The sequence below is a fragment of the Dama dama genome, chromosome 31 (assembly GCF_033118175.1).
Source record: "Dama dama isolate Ldn47 chromosome 31, ASM3311817v1, whole genome shotgun sequence".
Taxonomy (NCBI): domain Eukaryota; kingdom Metazoa; phylum Chordata; class Mammalia; order Artiodactyla; family Cervidae; genus Dama; species Dama dama.
In genome coordinates this window covers 30,168,484-30,190,876 of record NC_083711.1, presented here as the reverse complement: position 1 = coordinate 30,190,876, position 22,393 = coordinate 30,168,484, and the positions used below count along the sequence as shown (strand labels likewise).

Below are 22,393 nucleotides of genomic sequence, written 5' to 3'. Positions count from 1 at the left end.
TTTCTAATCATAAGTACATCTGTTATCTCAAAATCTCAATTTATTCTTAAAAGGTCTTATTAGCTAATTGTTACCCCACCGTTACAAAAGGCAATAATTTCCCAACAAAGGTATTCACATGGAAAAAAACCAAATTGCGGGCAATTAATGAACTCAGTGCTTGGAGATTTAACTACTTTCTTCTCCTGTTCATCCTTCTGCACCAAAAGCATATGCCAATATTTATCTAAGAAGTTTGATAATTTTATTTACTCTTAGTCTAGGTCCATGCCAACCTTCCATTCCATGTGACATGTCAATCATTAAGACTGTGCTACAAAATGCATTCAATAACCTTTCAACTACCCTAATTTTCTTAATTTTTTCATTAGAAGCTGATGTTGTGTATTTCAACATCTAAAATCTATGAAACAGAAGTTGAAAACCTAATCCTATAAAATATATACTAAAAAGAAAAATAACAATTTTTAAGTACACTGTGTTTTAGGGATTCTGACTGGGGAAAATGGAAAATCAACCCAAAATGTTTTAATTGTGACACAAAATCAGTACCATTTTTGTTTACACCTTACCCATAGTGCTATTATTTTCATAAATCAGATATATCTCAATGTACTTTAAAAAGAAGACTCAAGGATAAAAGAAGAAACCTTATTTTATACTTATATCTAATAAAAATAATATTATATGTAACTGTTCTGTAAAGTCAATCTCTAAAATATCTCCCAAGTCTATATTCTACACTTCACCTCTAGTCCTGTGATCATAATTCAGTCTCCTTCTGATGTGAACCAGTCCATTAGATTTCCTAGTTCCTGGGGTGTCACCTTCATCCCTTCTATTCTATCTTCCATGTAGGCAATTGGATTATATTTCTAAAATCTTCATTCACATCACACCTATGCTTAAATTATTCAGTGATATTGCTAATGTAAGAAAAGTTCAAACTCATTAGTGGGGATTAAAAGACACTTCCACATCTCACAAGCCTATTATTTTAGGTTAATTTCCCATTATTTTCCAACACCAGCCTAGTTGATAATTTTTTCAAATCTCTGGGTCTGCATATGACTATTCTCAAATCTGTGAGAGCCTGCTTCTCCTTCAAGGTTCAGTTCAAATGTCCTTAGTTCTGTGAGCCTTCTCTGTCCCCACCATAGGAACTGATTACAACTTGATAATACTTATACTGTGCAATCTCCATATCATACTGAAATTATTTGTTTCATGTCTCTTTTCCCCCACTATTCTGTGAGATCCTAACTCAAGAACTTCACAATTCTCAACATTGCATTTCCAGCACCTACTACTGTATCCAGCATATACAAGATTATCTACATTAAAGAAATAGAAAATAGAATGAATATTACAAATGTATATATCTAGTCTTGAAGGCCCTTACAAACCAGTAACTTGTAAATGTCCAGATGATTTCTGAAGAGCTTTACTTGAGTGTCTTTCTACTTATCCTGTTTGAAAATGTATTTATCAAGAAACTATACATGGATGCTTTATTTATAATTGTTTAAAACCTGGAAGCAACCAAGATATCTTTCAAGAGGTGAATGAATATATAACTCATGGCATATGCAGATAGTGGAATATCATTCAGTGCTAAAAAGAAATGTACTATCAAGCCATGCACAGTAAGACATAGAAGAAACTTAAATGCATATTATCAAGTGAAAGAAGTAAATCTGAAAAGACTATATACTTTATGATTCCAACTATATGATATTTTAGAAAAAGCAAAACTATGAAGACAGTGAAAAGATCAGTGGTTGCCAGAGGTCAAGGGGAGGCAGGGATGAACAGACTGGGCACAGAGGATTTTGCAACAGTGAATCTATGCTGCACGATACTGCAATGATGGTATACATGCTGTTATAGCTTCATCCAACTGTTCTTTGTACATCTGCACACAGAATGTACACCACCAAGCGTGAACTGTAACGTAAACCATGACTGTTGGGTGACAGTTATGTGGCAATATAGTTTTATCAGTTTACCAAACGTACCACTTTGGTAGGAGATGTTGATACTGGCAAAGGCCGTGAATGTATGGGGACACAGGAAATTGGAAAATTATGTTTTTTTTTTGCTCAGTTTTGCTGCTAAACTAAAACAGATCTAAACAATAAAGTCTATGTAAAACTCCTGAATTTATCATCCTTTTGTTTGACCATCATCTGTCAGGTAACTGGATCTTTTTATAGAGCATATAATCTAGTGGGGCAGGTTGATGAGAAGCAAATGATCAAAAATACCAAGTATTAAAGGAGTAGAGCAGGGAGACTGAAACCAGTATGGGGGTTGGGCAGGGCTATGCTGACCATCAGAAATGGAGATATTCTAAGGAACACATGAGTGGGCCCAGAGGAAGGGAAAATATAAAGTATTCAAAGAACTCAGTTTTCGAACTGGTAAGGATTGGCAAGTAAAGAAGGTTGGTTACAGATGAGGTAGGTTGTGCTAGATCACAGAGTGCTTCATCAGCCCTGAGAAAGAGTTTGGAATTTTGCCTATAGGTGATGGACCATCACTGATAGGTATTGTACAGAGTGTGATGACATTTTGACTGTTCAGTTTTCATCTCTTGTTGAGGGTACCTAAACAACCTTCTACCTCAATGAGTTGTAAACTGAAGACATTGCTTCAGAAGCCCTATACAGTGTGATTGGAATATTTCTTCTGAAATGTCTTTTACATTTTAGTATCAGGCACACTTTAACATGTTACAAATAATAATTTTTGTATATTAGAAAATATCATTGGTTATATTCCTATTCTCATTTCTTTGATTATATAAGTAGCAGTATGACTTAAAAAATAAATTGCTTTAAAATGATGGCATTTTAGAAAAATGTTTTATATACTGGAGATCACAGATTTCACTCAAAGAAGAGATTCTGTGGTGTAAAAGTTTCACAACCTTCTATCCCAGTACCCTGCTTATTTAACTTATACGCAGAGTACATCATGTGAAACGCCGGGCTGGATGAAGCACTAGCTGGAAACAAGATTGCTGGGAGAAATATCAATAACCTCAGAGATGCAGATGACACCACCCTTATGGCAGAAAGTGAAGAGGAACTAAAGAGCCTCTTGATGAAAGTGAAAGAGGAGAGTGAAAAAGTTGGCTTAAAGCTCAACATTCAGAAACTAAGATCATGACATCCGGTCCCATTGCTGCTGCTGCTGCTGCTGCTAAGTCGCTTCAGTCGTGTCTGACTCTGTGTGACCCCACAGATGGCAGCTCACCAGGCTCCCCCGTCCCTGGGATTCTCCAGGCAAGAACACTGGAGTGGGTTGCCACTTCCTCCTCCAATGCATGAAAGTGAAAAGTAAAGGTGAAGTCGCTCAGTCGTGTCTGACTCTTTGCGACTCCATGGACTGTGGCCTACCATGCTCCTCTGTCCAAGGGATTTTCCAGGCAAGAGTACTGGAGTGGGGTGCCATTGCCTTCTCCCCGGGGTCCCATTACTTCATGGCAAATAGATGGGGAAACAATGGAAACAGTGAGAGGGGGGCTCCAAAGACACTGAAGATGGTGACTTCAGCCATGAAATTAAAAGATGCTTGCTCCCTGGAAGAAAAGCTATGACCAACCTAGACAGCATATTAGAAAGCAGAGACATTACTTTGCCAACAAAGATCCATCTAGTCAAAGCTATGGTTTTTCCATTAGTCATGAATGCATGTGAGAGTTGGACTATAAAGAGAGCTGAGTGCTGAAGACTTGACGCTTTCTAACTGTGGTGTTGGAGAAGACTCCTGAGATTCCCTGGGACTGCAAGGAGATCCAACCAGTCCATCCTAAAGGAAATCAGTCCTGAGTATTCATTAGAAGGACTGATGCTAAAGCTGAAACTCCAATACTTTGGCCACCTGATACGAAGAACTGACTTATTGAAAAATATCCTGATGCTGGGAAAGATTGCAGGCAGGAGGAGAAGGGGATGACAGAGGATGAGACAGTTCGATGGCATCACCAGCGTGATGGACAAAAGTTTGATTAGGCTCCGAGAGTTGGTGATGGACAGACAGGGAAGTCTGGAGTGCTGCAGTCCATGGGGTCGCAAAGAGTTGGACAGGACTGAGTGACTGAACTGAACTGAAATGTTATATTATTAATTCAAACAAATACACATATAAGAAACCTAGTTTTTTTAAAAACTGCCCATTTTCAGTAGGGAATGTGCATCCTGTTATATTTCATCAATAGTTATAATTAAATTTATTCCACAAATCTTGTTACAAAATAGTACAATTTCATTCTATAAATGAGTACATGGACTTTCCTTGTTTACATAGGCTATTGCCAGGAATGTCATACATGTGAGCAAAGAACATTTATATATTCAATCTTTCAAATGGAAGTAGTCAAGTATCTCCTAAAATTTCCCTTCTTCATAAGCAGTAAGCCATCCTTCCAATAATTTAAAGGGAACACATATATGCAGTGAGCATACATATAGAATATATGAGAAGGAATAAGTGTGTGTGTATATATATACATGTATATATATGTATAAAATGTGTTCAGATAGCATAGGAAAAATTGCAATTAGTTCTATTCCACTCATTTTTTATTATTCAAATACCATCAAGCAAAGGAGAGCCTAACCATATAAATGTGATTTTTAACATTATACAATTATATTGCATAATGCACTAAATGACTAAAAAATATTCTAATTGCTATTCTATTTAACTTGAATGAGCATTTATCATCAATTGTCCCAAGTCTTTTCTACAAATATATTCTATTAATAGACCAGGAGTGAGCAAATTCTGTCCCCCTGTGGAACATGAGCAAAACTAAGAAAAAAGCATGGATTCATCTCGGTTGTTTCTGCAAGAAGTGGAAAATAGAGGGGGATGGGGAATACAAGAAAGTCTAGGTGAAAAACATGAGAGAACGGATGAAAGAAATTTGGGACTCGGTGCAAATCACACAACGGGGAGAACTGGGTATCACCTCTGAGGTATTTGTGTCTTAATTCATTCCAGAACAACAGATACTTAGGTTTCCTGTGGTTTCTGAAGAAGGGCAAGAAAGTAACAGATGACTCTATGAATGTTTATGAAAATCAAACACTGTTAGCTCTATTTTTAGAGTTTCTTTCACATTCATATCTATGTGTATCTTGAGTGATGGAAATTCAACTTTTTCTTGCAATAACATAAAAAGACTGTGCAAATGATTCTAACGCCAATCCAAAGGTCTTTTGGCCAACCTTTCCTAGATAAGCTTTTGTTCTTTGACTTACTGTCAGTGAAATATGAGGCATCATATTATCTGTCTTGCCTGGTGAATAATGAGCAGGATGACAACAAATCAATGTTGCATGTGAACTAAGTTGTGAAAAGGCCAGATACAAACACCAAATTACTAATAAAAATACAATAAAGTTCACCACCTAGAAAAGCCTGCCAATTTCTGATTGCTGTAGCAAAACAAAGCATCAGTTTTCTACTGAATTACTATAGAATTCTTCCTACTGCCCCATGATTGCATTAAAATACATTATATTTATAGCTAAGAATAATTACATTTTGGTACATTTTGCCTAGCTGAGAGAGGCATATCGATGAGAGAGAACATTTACCACTGTTGATATAGTATTGAATTAACCAATTGTTTTCTATTTGGGCAGTGATTTGATAACTTTTGATACTTAATATTGTGGAGGGAAAATGGCTCAAGAAAGGCTTAGAAAGAAAATTGATGCTATCTAGATTTCCCTGGTGGCGTGGTGGATAAGAAACCACCTGCCAGGGCAGGGGACATGGGTTAGATCCCTGGTCCTGGAAGATTCCGCTCACAGGCCACAGAGCAACTCAGCCCATGTGCCACAATTACTGAGCCTGCGCTCTGGAGTTCAACAGTGACAACTACTGAAGCCCATGCACTTGCAGACTACGTTCCCCAACAAGAGAAGCCACCTCTCTGAGAAGCGGGTGCATTGCCACAAAGAGTAGCCCCCACTTGCTGCAACTAGAGAAAGTCTGTGCAAAGCAAACAAGACCTAGCACAGCAAAAAAGAGAGAAAGAGAGGAAGAAAGATAGTTGATGATATCGAAGTTCTTAGAAACAAAATTAAACACTGTAATAAAGCAAGATACAATCTTCTCAAGACTGTGATTACCCTGGGCTAGATATATTTTCAAAATGTATCCTTCTTTCTCCATCCTGCTGCCATTGCCTTATTTCCTTACCATTTTCATGGTATTTTTTATTCCGCTGCAATATCCCCTACATTTTCTACCTGCCTTGGCCTCATGTCCTCCAATCCACCTTCTATATCCAAAGATCAGGATTCCTGTAGGACATACAAGACTTCACAACTGGCCTCACATCACTTTCTCAGATTATCATCTACCCTGTGCATTTGTTTCAAACTCAACAAAGCTCATGCAAGAGCTACCAACTGCAGAAAGACATAGACAAGCAATTAGAATGTGATGTGAAGAGGATTACAATAGAGAAGCTTACTTAATAATGCAAAATAAAGGATTGGATTGCAAAGGAGGAGTTGGAGAAGTACTAAAGGAAAGCTAATGGAACTATTCCTTTTTTCCCCTTCATCTTTTATTTCTACTTTTTGCCTTTGGCTAGGGAACTTTCTCTTTACCTGCACAGAAAATGCTGACATTGGTAACATTTTGTTGCAGCCATTGGTTAGCAATCAATTCTGATATGGAGACTACTTTATGCTAGGGACTTTGTTGTTGTTTATTTGCTAAGTCATGTCCAACTCTTTTGCCATCCCATGGACTGTACATTGCCAAATTCTTCTGTCTATGGGATTCTCCGCAGAATATGGGAATGGGTTGCCACTTCCTTCTCCAGGGGGTCTTCCCAAACCCGGGGTTGAACCTGTGTTTCCTTCTTGGCAGGCAGATTCTTTACCACTGAGCCACCAGTGAAGCACTCATGTTAGGGACTTCTTCTCACTGTCTTTATCCTTTCTGCCTCTGGCTAACAGCCTGGCATCCAACAGCCACCCAACCTGGGTACTACTATTTGTGAATAGGTGATTCAAGATTCATCTCGAAACTCAGCTTCCATAAGCTTGCCCCAGCCTTCTTTGGCATACACGATTATCTCTTTCTGTATGCAAGTTATTATTTTGCACATGTGCTTAGCTAGGGCTTCCCATACACAATTCTGTGTGTGTGTGATTTTTGGTTTCCGCCTCCTACTACTGTGAGTTTCCTGAATCAGGGATCAGATCCTCCTTATTAATTGTGTTTTTGTTTCTTTTCTTTCATATTCCTTTTTATTTCTTTATTTTTAAATTGGTAGAAAACTGCTTTACAATTTTGTGTTGGTTTTTGCCATACAACAATGTGAATCAGTCATAATTATATATGACCCCGTTAGGTCATCACAGCATGCCAGGCTGGGCTCCCTGTGTTATTTAGCAACTTCTCATTAACTATTTCGCCCATGATAGCGTGTACATGTCAGGGCTACTTTCTCAATCCGTCCTACCCTCATCTTCCCCTACTGTGTCCACAACTGAGCTCATAAGTACCATTTTTCTAGATTTCATACATATGCATTAATATACTATATCTGTTCTTCTCTTTCTGACTTACATCACTTTGTATAAGAGGATTTAGGTTCATCTACCTCACTACAAGTGTTTTTGTTTCTTTCATCTCTTCTGCTTTCCATCTTGGCACTGGGCTTAATAGTTCTTATATATTTGAAAAAAAAAATGTGTGTTGAGTAAGTTCTCTATTATGATATATTGAAACAATAAAACAAAATCTACATAGCAACATAGGAAATACAATTGCTGAATCCTTGATTGTCAGAAATAAAAATGATTAAAAACAGAAAGGTGACTTCTAAAGCTTTTGTTGTTTGTATTTCAAGAAAACTTTAAATATGCATAAGTCAAATCAAGACATATAAAAATTTCCATAAAAGCTCTCCTGTAAATTATTCAATGTTAATATCATGAATAAGAGTATAAATATAGAAAATATTCAAAAATATTTTTTCAGTATTATAAGATTTTCACATCAGAAAATACAAAACTGTAAATAATATAACAAGATATGGACAAAGTCATCTCAAATATACTAATTAAGATACCAAATTACTTACAAGTTTTATGTTATCTGAGTTCAAGACTTTATAAATGTTTAACAGCATTACTTTTCTCTCCTCAGTTTATAAGTTCAATTTTATTATTTTATAACTACAGCCTTTAAAATGCATATTTATAAGCCCTGTAAATAATATTTTCTTGTGAAATGCACATCTCTGTTCCCTGCTCTCCTGCCCAGGAATTGTGTGACACTAACATAATTTGTTATTGATATATGTTACATAAAATCATGTATAAAGTTTTATTCTTAAAATAGTCAGAGAAAAGGGTATGGTTTTAACTTCCTATTTCAGATGTGAACTTTTAAAAACAAGTACAATAAAAATGATATGCTCTTATATGGGAACTGTAATCTCAGGGAAGCAAATGAAGCCTTTTGGAGGGAAAGCGAGATACAGAGAAAAAATATGGAGGTATGATTATGTAAGGGCTTCCCTGGAGGCTCAGTGGTGAAGAATCCACCTGCCAATGCAGGGATGCAGGTTGCATCCCTCAGTCAGAAGATTCCTTGGAGAAGGAAATGTCAGCGCACGCCAGGACTCTCGTCTGGGAAGTCCCAGGGACAGAGAAGCCTAGTGGGCTACAGTCCACGGGGGCTGCAGAAAACAGTTGGACACAACTTAGACTCTAAACAACAACAACAAAGCTTAGGTATACATATATGCATGTCCATCTATATGTGTATATAATGCATATATATATGTATATATACAATATAACTGAAAAAAAGGCAAATGAATCTTTTTTTAGGAAGCAAATGTGATAGAGAAATTTCTGGTTAGGAAAATTAATCTGGAAACCTCAAAGACAACAGTAGTATAAAAAGAAAAGGAGATGGAGAAAAAATTACAAGCATGTGCACAAGGTCTTTAAGTAAAATAAGATAAGAAATAAAACTATTGTTTAAATAAACAGATATTTTAATGTCTAAGTACGTCTAAATAAAGGAACACTTGATAAAAACTGCCTCTATTCTATAATTTTAAGTTTCAGTCAAAAGCAATGCATGACCTAGGAACTGTGAGGAAGGCAGCACTTAGAATTAGTAAGGAGTATCAACACTTTTCTACCTTAAAATCAATTAACACTTCAACAGAGGAAAACAAACTAATGCTTGTGAGATGTTTGGGAAAGAATGAGGAAACTGGTCCTATTTAAAGACCCTTAGAGTAAATTTTCTATCTTAAAAAAGGTTTGTTACAGAGTGTGCATTGACTTGAACCTCTCTTATTGTTCTGACCCCTAAATTCCCATCAAAGCTGATGATTAAAGTTCTACACACTGGCTAGATCCCTACAATTATCCCATTGTGATGGAGCTCAACAGTGGGCACCCTGCTATGGCCAGACATCAAGTCATTAGAGAAATGCGAGGGATGAAGAAGAAGGTTATTTTAATTTCCTTTTCAGCCCTTCTCAGGAGTGCCTCTTTAGTTCACAGAGCTCTGGGTTACTTGCTTTCAAACTAACAAGCAATATTATAAATGGAGGCTGCATTATCATGATTGCAGACAATCTAAGGCACTTGACGGCCAAGGATTCGAGGTCCTCAATATGTGCCGTGTTGTATTTATCAGCTAAAAATATATAGATGCAGCAAACAATAGAAGGGGAGGGGGACAAGGAAAGGCTGGCGAGGGGGCAGGGAAAACAGTAAGAGAACACAGCATCAAGACACAAATGCATAAAGGAGACAGCAGTATAGCCCTGGTCATTTTGTTGGTAGATGAAACATTTTTACCCATTTTCTTGCTGTTCCACTGCATAGTGTTCCAGCTCTGTACCCGGAAGAGGCTGGACTGGGGGAGGAGGTAGTGGAACATTGGCCCAGGTCGATCCATTGTTTTTCTGTGGTTTAGAAGAGTTTTTATTTTTCTTCTTTTTTCCACCTTTCCCACCTGAAAGTAATAATATATTTATTCAGACACACCGCATATCAGAAGAAAGGGAGTACATCAGATGGGAAGATGTATTTCTGTTTTCAAAACACCAGAATCAGTATGTTACAGTTGTTAAAAGCTATAAACAATGAAATGATATGATCAGGAAAACATTTTTATAAATCACTCAAAATGATATTGTTTCTTTCACAATGCATTAGTTGCAGAGCTGAATACACAAAAAACATGGTTGCAGTGGCAAAAGCACATGTATTGATTTATTCACATTTGCTGCCTCCACGTTTTCATTGTTAGACGAAATAATGGGCCATAACAAATTCTTTAAAATGTCAGATTTTAGTGCATTTATAATGCTCTTTTGCATAATCTGTCTTAGTGGAAAAATGCAGTGTCTAAGGATACAGGCTAAACTTTTCCATTAGAATTTACTCAATTTAATTAATCCAGGAGAGTAACAGTTTTCTCTCAAAAGTAACTTATAAAAATCAATCAACTACAATCTGGAGGATACTTGTAAATCTTTCACAAGGATATGTTTTATAGAATTTTTAACTAATGAATGGCACAATTATTTTTTGCACATAGTGAGTGGTTCCCAGATGTCTAACATATCTTAAAATACCAAGTATGGAGAAAATTAATGGAAATATAGTAATCAATTTCAGTAGTATTGTAATACAAATGAATTCATGCACAAAATATGAGCAGAAAGTAACTTGGCAGCATATGAGCCATATCTGGGATTACCAGAGCTTAATGAATTATAAAAATAAAGGTTTTCATTTGTTTAATGAAGTACTTTTTACTGCTCCAAATTAAGTACATCATGTTTCTTCCTAAATGGACCACAGCTGGATGCAGAAATGTGTACTGCTTGAGCAAAAGATACTTTAGGGGAACGTAGGTAACTTCTGTCATTCCTATGGCAGTCAATGGCTATATTTAAAAAAAAAATGGTATTGACCCCTTGAACTATGTCTTTCTGGAACAAAAAGTTATGAGTATCAAATATTCATAGCAGGACTATCTAACAATAGAGATATCACTAGAAATTTGCCTCAAGTCCTTTCTTCTATCAATTAACCGGCATCAGCCAATTCAGAAAATTATGGAGTTTAACAATAACTAAGAGCCAGAAAGTGATGAAACTGTAAACTAGATATATACCCTATTGCTAAATATGAAATTGTGTCTGTTTTCTAGGTCATGCGTACATATACACACAGAGAAAAGAGCATCCCTGAAAACTAAGTGATTTCACCCTTCCTTTCACTTTTTATCTTTGGCAGAAAAAGTATTAAGAGAAAGGGGAGCAGGTAACTTCTAGTTCAAGAATAAGAGCTGAATCTCGGGGCTTGAAACTAGTTTCTCATTTACTTGATAGTTACTCAATAGATATCACCTCAATTTCCATACATGTAAAAAAGACATAAAGTTACTACTTGTTTGGGTTATTTTGATTATTATAAGAGATAACACATATAAAGGCTTCACACTGTACAGAATGTTCAATCAACGGCAGTCATTACCACTCTCTTCCATCTCCTTCAGCCCAGCACAAACTCAAGTCTGCCTGTTTACAAAGCTATTCCACACCCAACTCCTCCAGCCCCACTGAGGATCCCAGAAATAGTCTGATGCTCAGGATAAAAATAATCAACCTGATTGATTAAAGTTTGTAATTTTTGTGTTTAAGGTAGGTGAGCCTTAATTCTTTGCCTCCTTGTTATTTGGTGGATAACCCACCAAAGTCATAAACAAAGATTGCATCTTTCTTGGTATTTTTAGAACTATGTCTCACTACTTAGAAGAACAGGGTGGACATGTGTTCTTCGTAGTTTTTCCGTTGTACCTCTCATTCCTTATATATTTATATGAGAACCTTTTTTTTTCACTTTTTATAGCACTTTTAGAACTGTTATATGATCTCCACCAGACCTGAGTGACACAAATAGGGAAGTTTTTACATCTTCATTTTATAGATGGGAAAATAGAGGTTCTTTCTACATTTGTGCATGTTCATAGTAAGAGAACAAATAATTTAGAATGCAGCAGCTTTAGTGGACATTACAATTTCTGCAGCTCTGAACTCAGCTCTGTTGAAATTCTTCTCCAAGGTCAAGAAAGCCATTGCCACCTCTCTGACAACTGTCTTAAAAATGTGCTGGGGAAGCAGAGCTGATTCGCAGAGGGAATTTGTGAGGGGCTCCATCCAATGTCCACTTTCCCCTCTGTGGGGGAAATTTCTGCTTTCTCATTGTGGGTACGTTTAGTAAGACTATCGATCAGCATGCTTTGTCTTCTCTAGAAAGAGGTAAGAGGTGGGCACCGAGCATAATAGTCCCATATGATACAAGCTAAGGAAATTAAATTCTCTGAGATCCATATCTTGAGCTAAGTGAACCCAGTTTGTTGCTGTTACTTGCAACTTAAGATCCTCAAGCATTTTAAGGTTTTGAGAACTGTCTGCATTATGTATTTAGGCATCACATATTTTGATGACTGGCAGACATATTTAACCCATTTCTCTTCAAGTGAAAATGTAAATATTTGAATTTACATTTATTTATGCAGAACAAATTCTTTCTATGTAAAGAAAATTGTGAAAACAGCTCATTTTCGAATTAAATTTAGTCTTTTAAAAATACTAGTATATAAAAATATTTAGTTATTACTACTGATGCTTGGAGAAGGAAATGGCAACCCACTCCAGTAATCTTGCCTGGAGAATCCCAGGGACCAAGGAGCCTGGCAAGTCACAGTCCATGGGGTTGCAAGAGTCGGACACGACTGAGTGACGAGGCACACACGCATTACTGCTGCTGCTGCTGCTAAGTCGCTTCAGACTCTTTGCGACCCCATGGACTGTAGCCTGTCAGGCTCCTCGGTTCCTGGGATTCTCCAGGCAAGAGTACTGGAGAATTTTCCTCCTCCAGTGGAATCTTCCCGACCCAGGGATCGAACCTGTGTTTCCTGCAGCTCCCGCACTGCAGGCATATTCCTTACTGCTGAGCCACCGGGGAAGCCCTATTACTATTGATATTGTGCTATATATTTGTGCATACGTATAAAATTATGATTACAGAGATTATTTTGAAAAAAATCTGAGTTTTATATTTTTAATGGTTGGTCTTTTGAAGAGGAGTGCTAAGAAATTATATATTGAATAAATCATTATATGAGTGCTTCAAAGGGTAAGAAATTCACTCAGTTCAGGAATATCCAATTTTGTTTATTACCATGATTATTTTAAACTGGTTTCATTAACACTGTGCACAAATTAAGAAAATCTTATGATTCAATATCCATAGGGCAGTTTGATCTTAAATGTATGCTTTAGAATACATATCAATGATTATAAGAATAAAAAGAACTCTAATATTAAATTCAATTTGACAAAACTAAGAGAACAATCACGTCAGACTTGTCTCTTAAAGAAAGCTTTCTATCACCAATTTAAGTAATTTTGTATTCAAATGTAGATGAAGTAGTTAATATAAATCATAGATATATATATAAATGTCACTCAAGAGATTAATGGATTCAAAAATGTAGTAAGTACTATTGTGAATCATGTTCTGCTTAGAATTACTCAAAAGGTAACTTTTAAGACTCAATGGTAATCAACATATAAGAATATTTAATGATGGTTTCACAAAAAGTCTTTTACAATCCATGACTTATAGTATATAGACTTCTAAAATATATATATTGATTGAGACTTGGCATATTTTTAATGATATAAGCCTAAAATAAATTAATTTTTAAATTATTCAGTACAATTATAGGACTCACCATAAATAAATGACAGTACAAATGACATTTAAGGTTATTCAAAAAAAATTCTTTTATATTATCAGCCCGTTTAAATTTGTAACAGATGTTTAAAATTTTCTGGATTCTATAATATATCCAATTCTACCAATACGTAAGGAGAGCAAATGGCTCATTTTGGAGAGAAGAGAGAACATTAACATGTTCAGACTGAAAGGGTTCTATCTCTAAGGAAAGATCACTTAACTAACTAAGTAGTTAATGTTACCCTAATGATGTAAAAGAGTTAACTATTTATGGCCTGGATACCTCATAACCTATGACATATCTCAATACACTATAATCTTTCACTCAGTAACTGAGGTTACAAAACTTCATAAAAACAAATAGACTATCAATAGTATGAAAAAATATGAAAATAAAGTCATGGTATCAATTAGAAATGAGCAGAGAAAGTCATCAGTCATACACAATGTACAAATTAGAATGTTTACAAGGATCTCCTCATTTTAGAGATGAGGATCCTTGGGCCTAGAGATCACTGATATTCATTATGATAGGTACATATTTCTTTCCAGTAAAATGTGTTTTCCCTACATGTGCTATTTAATACCTGCATTATGGATTGTTAGTTCAGCTAATGTATCTTGAATATATATTAAAATTTACAGCATAAAAATTACCAATATAAAAGACTGGGTTTTTTTAAGAAATTAAATGTAAAGAATTGTGTCCCATATTAACATTCCTGTTTAGCATGGTATCAGGATCTTACTCTAAATAATATCATTAATAGATAACACAATATTTTGGAAAACTTGTCCAAAAATAGGAAGCCACATCACCAGACTCTTAATATTATGAACAATTTCCAAAATCACTTGCATTTTAGTTGAATATGGTGTCCATGCCATGGAGCTGATTTTCCTATGTGATCATTTTATTGCAAAGTTCGCTTGACTCTTAAGTAGGGTTCAAAGCAGATCAAACTCCTCTGTTCCTTAATAATCAGTATTTAGTAAGATGGCACTATCTTTCAGTAAATGCAACCTTGTACAATTCATACATAAAGGCTGATGGTGAATTTTACCCTCCTCCACCCCCCAAACTTGATTTCATTAGGATAAACTCCTACTGTCATTTGAGAGATAAATGTCTGGCAGTGAGCTGTGAGCCAGTACTTCTTCATGAGTGTTAGGAACACAGGTCATATGCTGGTGACAAACAAATATTTCTCCTTACTGTGATGAGACCAACCTGAGAGACTGCCACTCCTCTCTGAGCTGTTGTGAGAGCTGGTGGTGCTGAAATCCTGTGACTGGTTGTGTGGCATTCTATTAGACAATCCCTCAGCCAATCGGTAGTCAGGGATGTAAAGTAAGGCTAAGGGTTAAAGGGCAGAGGTCATAGTGGCATCATGTGATTAGTTCACAGCACAAGCCCATGCAGAACATGCAGTTAGCAATTCAGAAGCAGATGTCGTAGGACAGTGGAGGAATGTTTTGTCTGTCCTGCCTAATGGAGGTCGAGATGGATTACTGATCACTATTGAAAAAAGAGCTAAAAGGATGAAACCAATTGGTGTTGTGTGGTGATAGCAACAGTGGTGGTGGTGGTGGGGATTGTGCAAGGTACTGAATACATGCTAGAATATTTTTTTAGTTTAGGTAGTGAACCTGGTGATGAATTACTAAACCGAACAACAAATAACTACTTTCTATCTCATGCAAAAATGATATGAAAATAACTCTTCTGGAAGTAAGAACTGGACTTACCGTTGTTACCTTTGTTCTGATCGGGTAGAGAATAACCAAAGCCCATCAGGTCTGTTTTTTGCTGAACTGAGCTTTTCCACTGTGGATCAGGCAGATCAACAGCCAGTTCATGTATGCTATTGGAATGCAATATCTGTGTCGTGGCATATGGGGTAGCCTGTGTTATTTGGCTGGAACTATTGTAAGTGGTTTTGGTCGTGAAGTCAATGCTGCTATAAATGGCTCCATCTGAGAGCATTGTTGCCGTTTTATCCCCTTGGCCTGGAACTGGTGGCAGCACATCTGTGGTGAACATAGGGAAATGAAACAATTTAATGATGCACAGGAAGCCCAAAACTATCAGGAATGAAGATGAAAAATAAATGTGTCATGCTGCACGTTTGCATTTCAGCTGAGATGGGCTTCATGAGCCAATGAAGGGTAGATGATGTACAACCGTCGCCAAGCTATCAGCCTTGGTGACAGGCAGGCCTACTGCTTGTCCTTCACGTCTCACTGCTTAACACACCCCATCCCCCATTTTCTTCAACCATGAATGAGAAATTTGGTGTATTTCACTACTGAAAAAATGCTTTCAGTGGTTCATTCTGGTTTAGAATCCATGAAATTGTTAGCTCTTTACAGAAGCAATGGCAAAAGTGAATCTACAAATCATGGATGAAAAGCATCTTTTTCCATTTTATCCCAAGAGAAATGGAAAATAACTGCTAAAATAGATGCAAAAGTTTCCAAAATTATACTCTCCAAACTATAAGGCGCTTTTTACTGAAGTTTCTGCTTGCTGTTTATCTGAGTTGATTTCACAGCTCCAGAAATGGAGTGTAACTGATGGTAGCAATTTTTTTTTTCTTGGATAACAAAGGAAGATTTTCATGAATAAGTCATTTTCACAATACAGCAGGATTTAACTACAGAAAAAGCAATCTGGGTGATCACAGAGTTTAATTTATGCTACCAAATCTTAGAAGTGGAGAATTATAGTTTCAAGTTGTAATACAGCAAGAGTAAAATTAAACTTCAGGAAAAACAATGAATATCAATCAGTCCATTTATCACTTTGGTGTGCTAAATTATCTTTATATGATGTTTTTAAATTCAGAACTGCCACCTCTCTCCTGAGCACTTATTTTCCTTCTCAGAATAACAACACTAGAATCTAAAAACAAAAACAAAAACAAAAAAAACCTACTAATACTATTTTTAATCATGTAGAGTTAAAAGTGAATATATATTATGCTACTTAATAACATATGTTCTGAAAGTCACATTTCACAGGACATGAGTTCATCAACCCTCTTGATTTCATTATGGAAAATTTTCAACTAGTTATAGTACTGTAATAATAAACCAAATGATCTCAGCAACAAAACCAGCTTATCATCACAAGGAGAAAACTGAAGTAGTCAAAATATCCTAAAGCATTTAGATTCTATGATATCTAACAGTACTTGAAATAAGGACTCTTGTAAAAATATTAAGTTTGCTTTTGCATTTTATAAAAGCTAAACATGATCTTTAGCAACAGCAACAAGACATTTAAAATGCATTTTATACACTATAATCACACACTGTAGGTTCTTTCTGAAGGTTTTGAAGTCTGAAATTCCAACCTGTTTTATAATTAAGTATATATGTACTTTTTAAATAACTATTTTAAATAGTTAAACATATTCACATTTATAATATTTCATCAAGTTGTATAAGTAAGTACATTGTTTTCAGATTCAGAATTTTACAACTACTTTCTTGCCCTTCTTGTTTTTAGCTGTAAACTGATTAGAAAATTTGATGACAAAGAAATATGCTTCATTCTAAAGCATCAGGTCAGTATCATTTTTATTCTCTGAGATGCTTGATATTTAACAATATATCAAAATTGTGAAAGTAGGTCCTTCACTCTAGGGAAGTTTTCTGAGTTTTGCTTCTGCCGCCTCTACCATGTCTTTCACTGATGAACTGGACAGATACCCTTCTTCAACACTGACCCCAACTTCCCAGTATCTTGAATATGAGGTTCTTCAAAGCTTTGGATTTAGATTGTGAGCTACTGCAAGTGTTTTTAATGGCTGTGTGTTCACATGCTTTAAAATGGAAAAAAATATAGTATGAAAATCTAATCCTTCGTACGCTATGCCAACTAAAGCTATGGTTCTAGAAATAGAATCTCTCTCAGCTGGATGAAATTAGTCTTCAATTCTAAGTGCTTCTATATTGATTTGGGGGCTGCATATTTCCTTCAAATGTTATTTGCTCACTCTTAGATTTTCAAAAAGTAAATTGAATTATGACCCAGCATTAAAATACTAGAGGCTTATACATGACTATTTGCATGTGGGGAATTATCCTATAACATCAGATGATTTGGAACTCTGGGCCAGTCTTCCTCCCAGGATCCTGGACTCGAATAGATGCTGCCATCTTTAGACAGGACTTTTTATTTTACATTCTACACAGTCCACATCTACCCCTTCTTGATACTTTAGGTTATCTGACTGGCACTTGTTAATGTTTGTGTCTGAAACTTATGAATTATAGAAACCCTTCTCTCTAGTCATAACTACTCATGATTTAATTCTTCAGTTTTTCAGCAGCCTAGTTACACATGCATTTATTTCTTATTGCCTGGAATAATTACTTCCATGAATGACTGTCTCCTTCACTGTATCTTAAGTTACTTGAGGACAGAGTACCTGGGATTTATGTCTGTATTTCCATAATTCCTCATCTAGTGTTTTGCAAAGAGTAAGTACTTACTGAATAATTAAAGGGCATTTTTATAGTTTGTATTGTCAAAATGAATACATGTGATTATTAGTACTTGATTATTCAAAATAGTATTTTCATTACATTTAAACATGTATTAGTAAACATTCTTAAAGAAAAAAATATCAGTATCCATGGTTATTCCTCTAAGTGTACGTGGTAATACAATCACACATGTGAATCCTACCTTAAGAATTGCAGAGAAGTGTAAATAAAAGAACACAGTCTTTAAAATCTGTTAGATAGGTCTGGATTCTACAGATATATCTCAAGTTATTCACCTTGATAAACCTTAGTTTCTTGACCTCTAAGTTAGAAATATGATTATCTATGTTTTATACTTATTACATTGTTGTGAAAAGGAAATGGAATTTGCAAAATGTCCTGTCTTTTTAGTAAATGCTTAAAATGCTTATCACACTGGAAAGAGGTACAGTTAACTCTGCAAAAACTTTGTCACGGCCTTGAGAGTGACCTGTGAAATATTTTCATGTCATGAAAATGAAGTGGAAATGGAAAAAAAAAAAAGAAAACCTTGAAAATCTTCAGAAGTATCCTTTGCCTAAATTAGATAAGAGACATTTTAGAATGTTAATATAATCTGCTAGAAACTGAAAAAAAAAAAAAAAAAACCACTTTCTCCACCTTTGTACATTTATTTCTTGATATAAAGATAGAATGGTGTGTTATTCCAATGCAAATACAAGAAAAAAAAGGCAGCTACTCCTTGATTGATAAAAGCTTTATGAACAGAATTTCAAAATCAGTGGGTAGGGCAGGGAGGAATGTTTTGATCTCCTGATAAGACTATGCTTGGGCATAGAACTATCCAAGATAAAGTGACACCTATAATTGCAGGGCTCAGAATTCTGACACCTAGGGGAGGCAGCCACTTTCAGAGAGTCTGGGCAACTGAAAATCTAAATTGGGTGGATTGAATTACAGAGGATAAGTAAGATGCTGAGTAGTCATACAACTTACGGGACGGAGGCCCCCTTTTTCAGTTGGTGCTGAGACAATGCAGAGTTGTGCAATAATTAGTCACTTTATTATTTAAAATACCATTTTAAATATGTTTAAACATGCATTGGTCTTACATTCATAAAGAGAAAAGGCCAATATCCATGACTGTATTCTAAGTCAGTATGTTTACACACTCATACATGTGAAATCCACCACTGAGGTTTACAGTAAACCCAGAATACTTAGCGTAGTCCTGGGTCTCCTACATTAGTTCTTCCTAGAAGCATATATATATATAATCCTTCAGAGGATTCACACAAATTTCTTAGATTACAGCACTATTCTCCTAATTAATCACCCAAATTTTTCAACCTATCTCCATCCTCCAACCAGCAGCTAGCTGGATGATTTAAAACAGCACTCACATTCTATGATTCTCCTCTTAAAGTCCATTAATGGTTTCTGATCATCCTCTAACAAAGTTTAAAGACTTTGTGTGGCTTAGAAGGCCCTCTGTTACCTGTCCTTCCATATTTCTTAGCATTCTTTTGCCTTGCAATCGATAATCAAGTCATTAGGAAATTCACTCATTTCTTAAATAGGTGAATGTTTCCCTTACTTTCCTGAACCTTAAGACACAGTAAATTTCTTCTCTACATACTTTCTACATACTTTTGACTCCCTACTGTTCCTTCATATATCAGCCTAAATAATACTTTATTCATAGCACCTTCCTCCTCCCAGGAGATAGCTCTTTCATGTGGGGTACTGGCAAGGTACCAGTCCATTTGCTATCTGCACAATCCTACGCCAATGGAAAACTCATGTATCAGCTGAACTAAACACTGGGGCCTGAGACTTCTCCAGTCCCATCTTTCTCCAAACCTACTGCTCTCCTAATGATTGGATGAAAAGGTGGAGAGGGGAAGGTGGTGATTTTCATAGTAAGTCCAATTCTGTTTTCTTTATAAAGACCTATGGAGAGGACCTTAGTACTGAATTTTGAAGACCTTAGCATGTCAGCTACTTAGACTATTTTTGTCTTTTATTTGGGGTACAAATTATCAATTGTAGAATTACAGAAAAGCTGTCAACATATTGTTATATTTATTTAAGTGTCTGCCTCTTATGTGATATTTTTACTGTCTGCCATGGTGCCAGATACCCAGGACACCCTCAATAAATATATACTGAATGATAATCAGAGAAGTAAAATGACTAGTTCTAAATCATAAGCCTTGTTTGGCTGCATAATTCCTGATTTAGTAATCATGTACTGTGCTCAGTCATGTCCCACTCTTTGCAACCCCATGGACTGTAGCCCACCAGGCTTCTCTGTCTATGAAGTTTTCCAGCCAAGAATAATGGAGTGGGTTGCCATTTCCTTCTCCAGGGGATCTTCCCAACCCAAGGACTGAACCCGAGTCTCTTGCATCTCCTGCATTGGCAGGCAGATTCTTTACCACTGTGCTACCTGGGAAACCCTTAATCATGTACTAATAGTATGAAGAACAAAATGCATTATGAATAGTTACCTTCTTGTAACTTAGTAATAACATCCTTAAAAGCTCAGTTTTACTCAAGGTAATAGATACCACAGCTTTATAATAAAATATTTAGCAAATGTACAGTACTATGAATACATGTACTTCACTAAATTCACTTATGGAAGAAAATACTTTTTGGTATGCCTTTTTCAAAACATCCAGGAAAGCCAAGAAAACAAATCACAAACGACAGAATTTTGAAAAACACAACTTACCCCCACGCCCAAAGTTCGCAATCTCATTTGGGCCACTATTGCTGTTGTTTACTGGCAAGCTCGTGGCTGGCCATGAGTCAGCAAGCCATGGATAACTGGGATCACCAGCATTTAGAAGACCTGGGCGGCTAAAACAGGAAAACATGGAAATCAGTCCATGGAACTCCATGAGAGATGTGCACATCTGTCTCATGAACTACAGTGGATTAAAGAATTTAAGATTTTAATTCACTTCCAAATTAAAATCTGGAGGCTCTCAAGAATTAAGGAACTTTGGCAAGTCACTAAGGCTCTGTATAGATTATCCCTGTCAATGGAAGCAAAAGAGTCCTGCCTTGGATTCTGCTGACATCCAAATGAATTCAGTCGTCTTCCCTGAAACTGGTAGGACACTGGTAACATAGCAGCATCCTGAAACAAGATCTAATGATAAACTGGCATCTCAAGGGAACAATTGCTCAGAATGATTGCTTAGTATCAGCCATTTCCAGGACTTTGGGCTATTGCTTCTTCAATTCCTGCAGCTCCCATATTTATCTGTCCCCTATAGGCTGTAACCCCTGTTATGAGCCCTCATGGTTGATTTAGAGGCAAGGAACTTAAGGGAAATAAATGAAGAGTATTTATACTGTTCCATCAATAGTACATTTTCAGGTTCTCTAAATTTAAAGTGTTAGGAGAATATGAAAGCATTTTAGGGTGATAAAAGATCCACTGCGGTCTGATCCAGTATGTGCATAATCGTCTATGAAGAAAACTTCTTTTGCATCATATTCAATAAAGAATCCCTATCTTTAATGTAAAAGTGGGATTCTGATCCCTTTCCAGATTATTACCATATTTACAAAGATATAGCAACATCTATAATCATCATAGTTTTTTTTTTTTTTCCTGATAGACCCTTGGTGATACAATCCTTAAGAGAAACATGTGTTTCTATGGAAACTGCAATAAGAAGATCCAACTGCTTTCTGGCTACATCCACCAGCTCTCATTAGACCTAATCTCTTTTTGCTAAAATATTGATTAAATGGGAGATTGGAAGTTATTACCAGAGCCTAATTACAATCTCCATATCGGCAAAGGGAAAATAGATGAGGATATATGGGTTTGTTATCAGTTTTTATCAATTTCAATTGAGTATCCAAAGTTGTGGAATCCAGTCCTATCAATCTACAGCCTATTCATCATCCATGAATCATTTACTTTGTGATCGATTATGTGTAATTGTTCACTCACAGCAATTTGGTGAGAACCAATAAGGAGCCTTAAACAACAGCAACTTCATTTGCTAATGTCTAATTAATGCAATAAACATCCTGCTAAC

General features: G+C 36.1%; 1 protein-coding gene across 5 annotated transcripts in view; it reads right to left on the bottom strand.

The window, feature by feature from the left end:
- Positions 1-22,393, bottom strand: part of ROBO2 (roundabout guidance receptor 2) — a 643,927-nt gene that overhangs the window by 32,393 nt on the left and 589,141 nt on the right. For all 5 annotated transcript variants that reach the window (XM_061133903.1, XM_061133902.1, XM_061133905.1 and 2 more), the window contains exons 20-22: positions 21,067-21,194; positions 15,579-15,860; positions 9,870-10,026 (exon numbers count right to left, since the gene is read on the bottom strand). In XM_061133903.1, the coding sequence (XP_060989886.1) occupies positions 9,870-10,026; positions 15,579-15,860; positions 21,067-21,194 (567 nt within the window). The remainder of the gene's footprint in view (positions 1-9,869; positions 10,027-15,578; positions 15,861-21,066; positions 21,195-22,393) is intronic.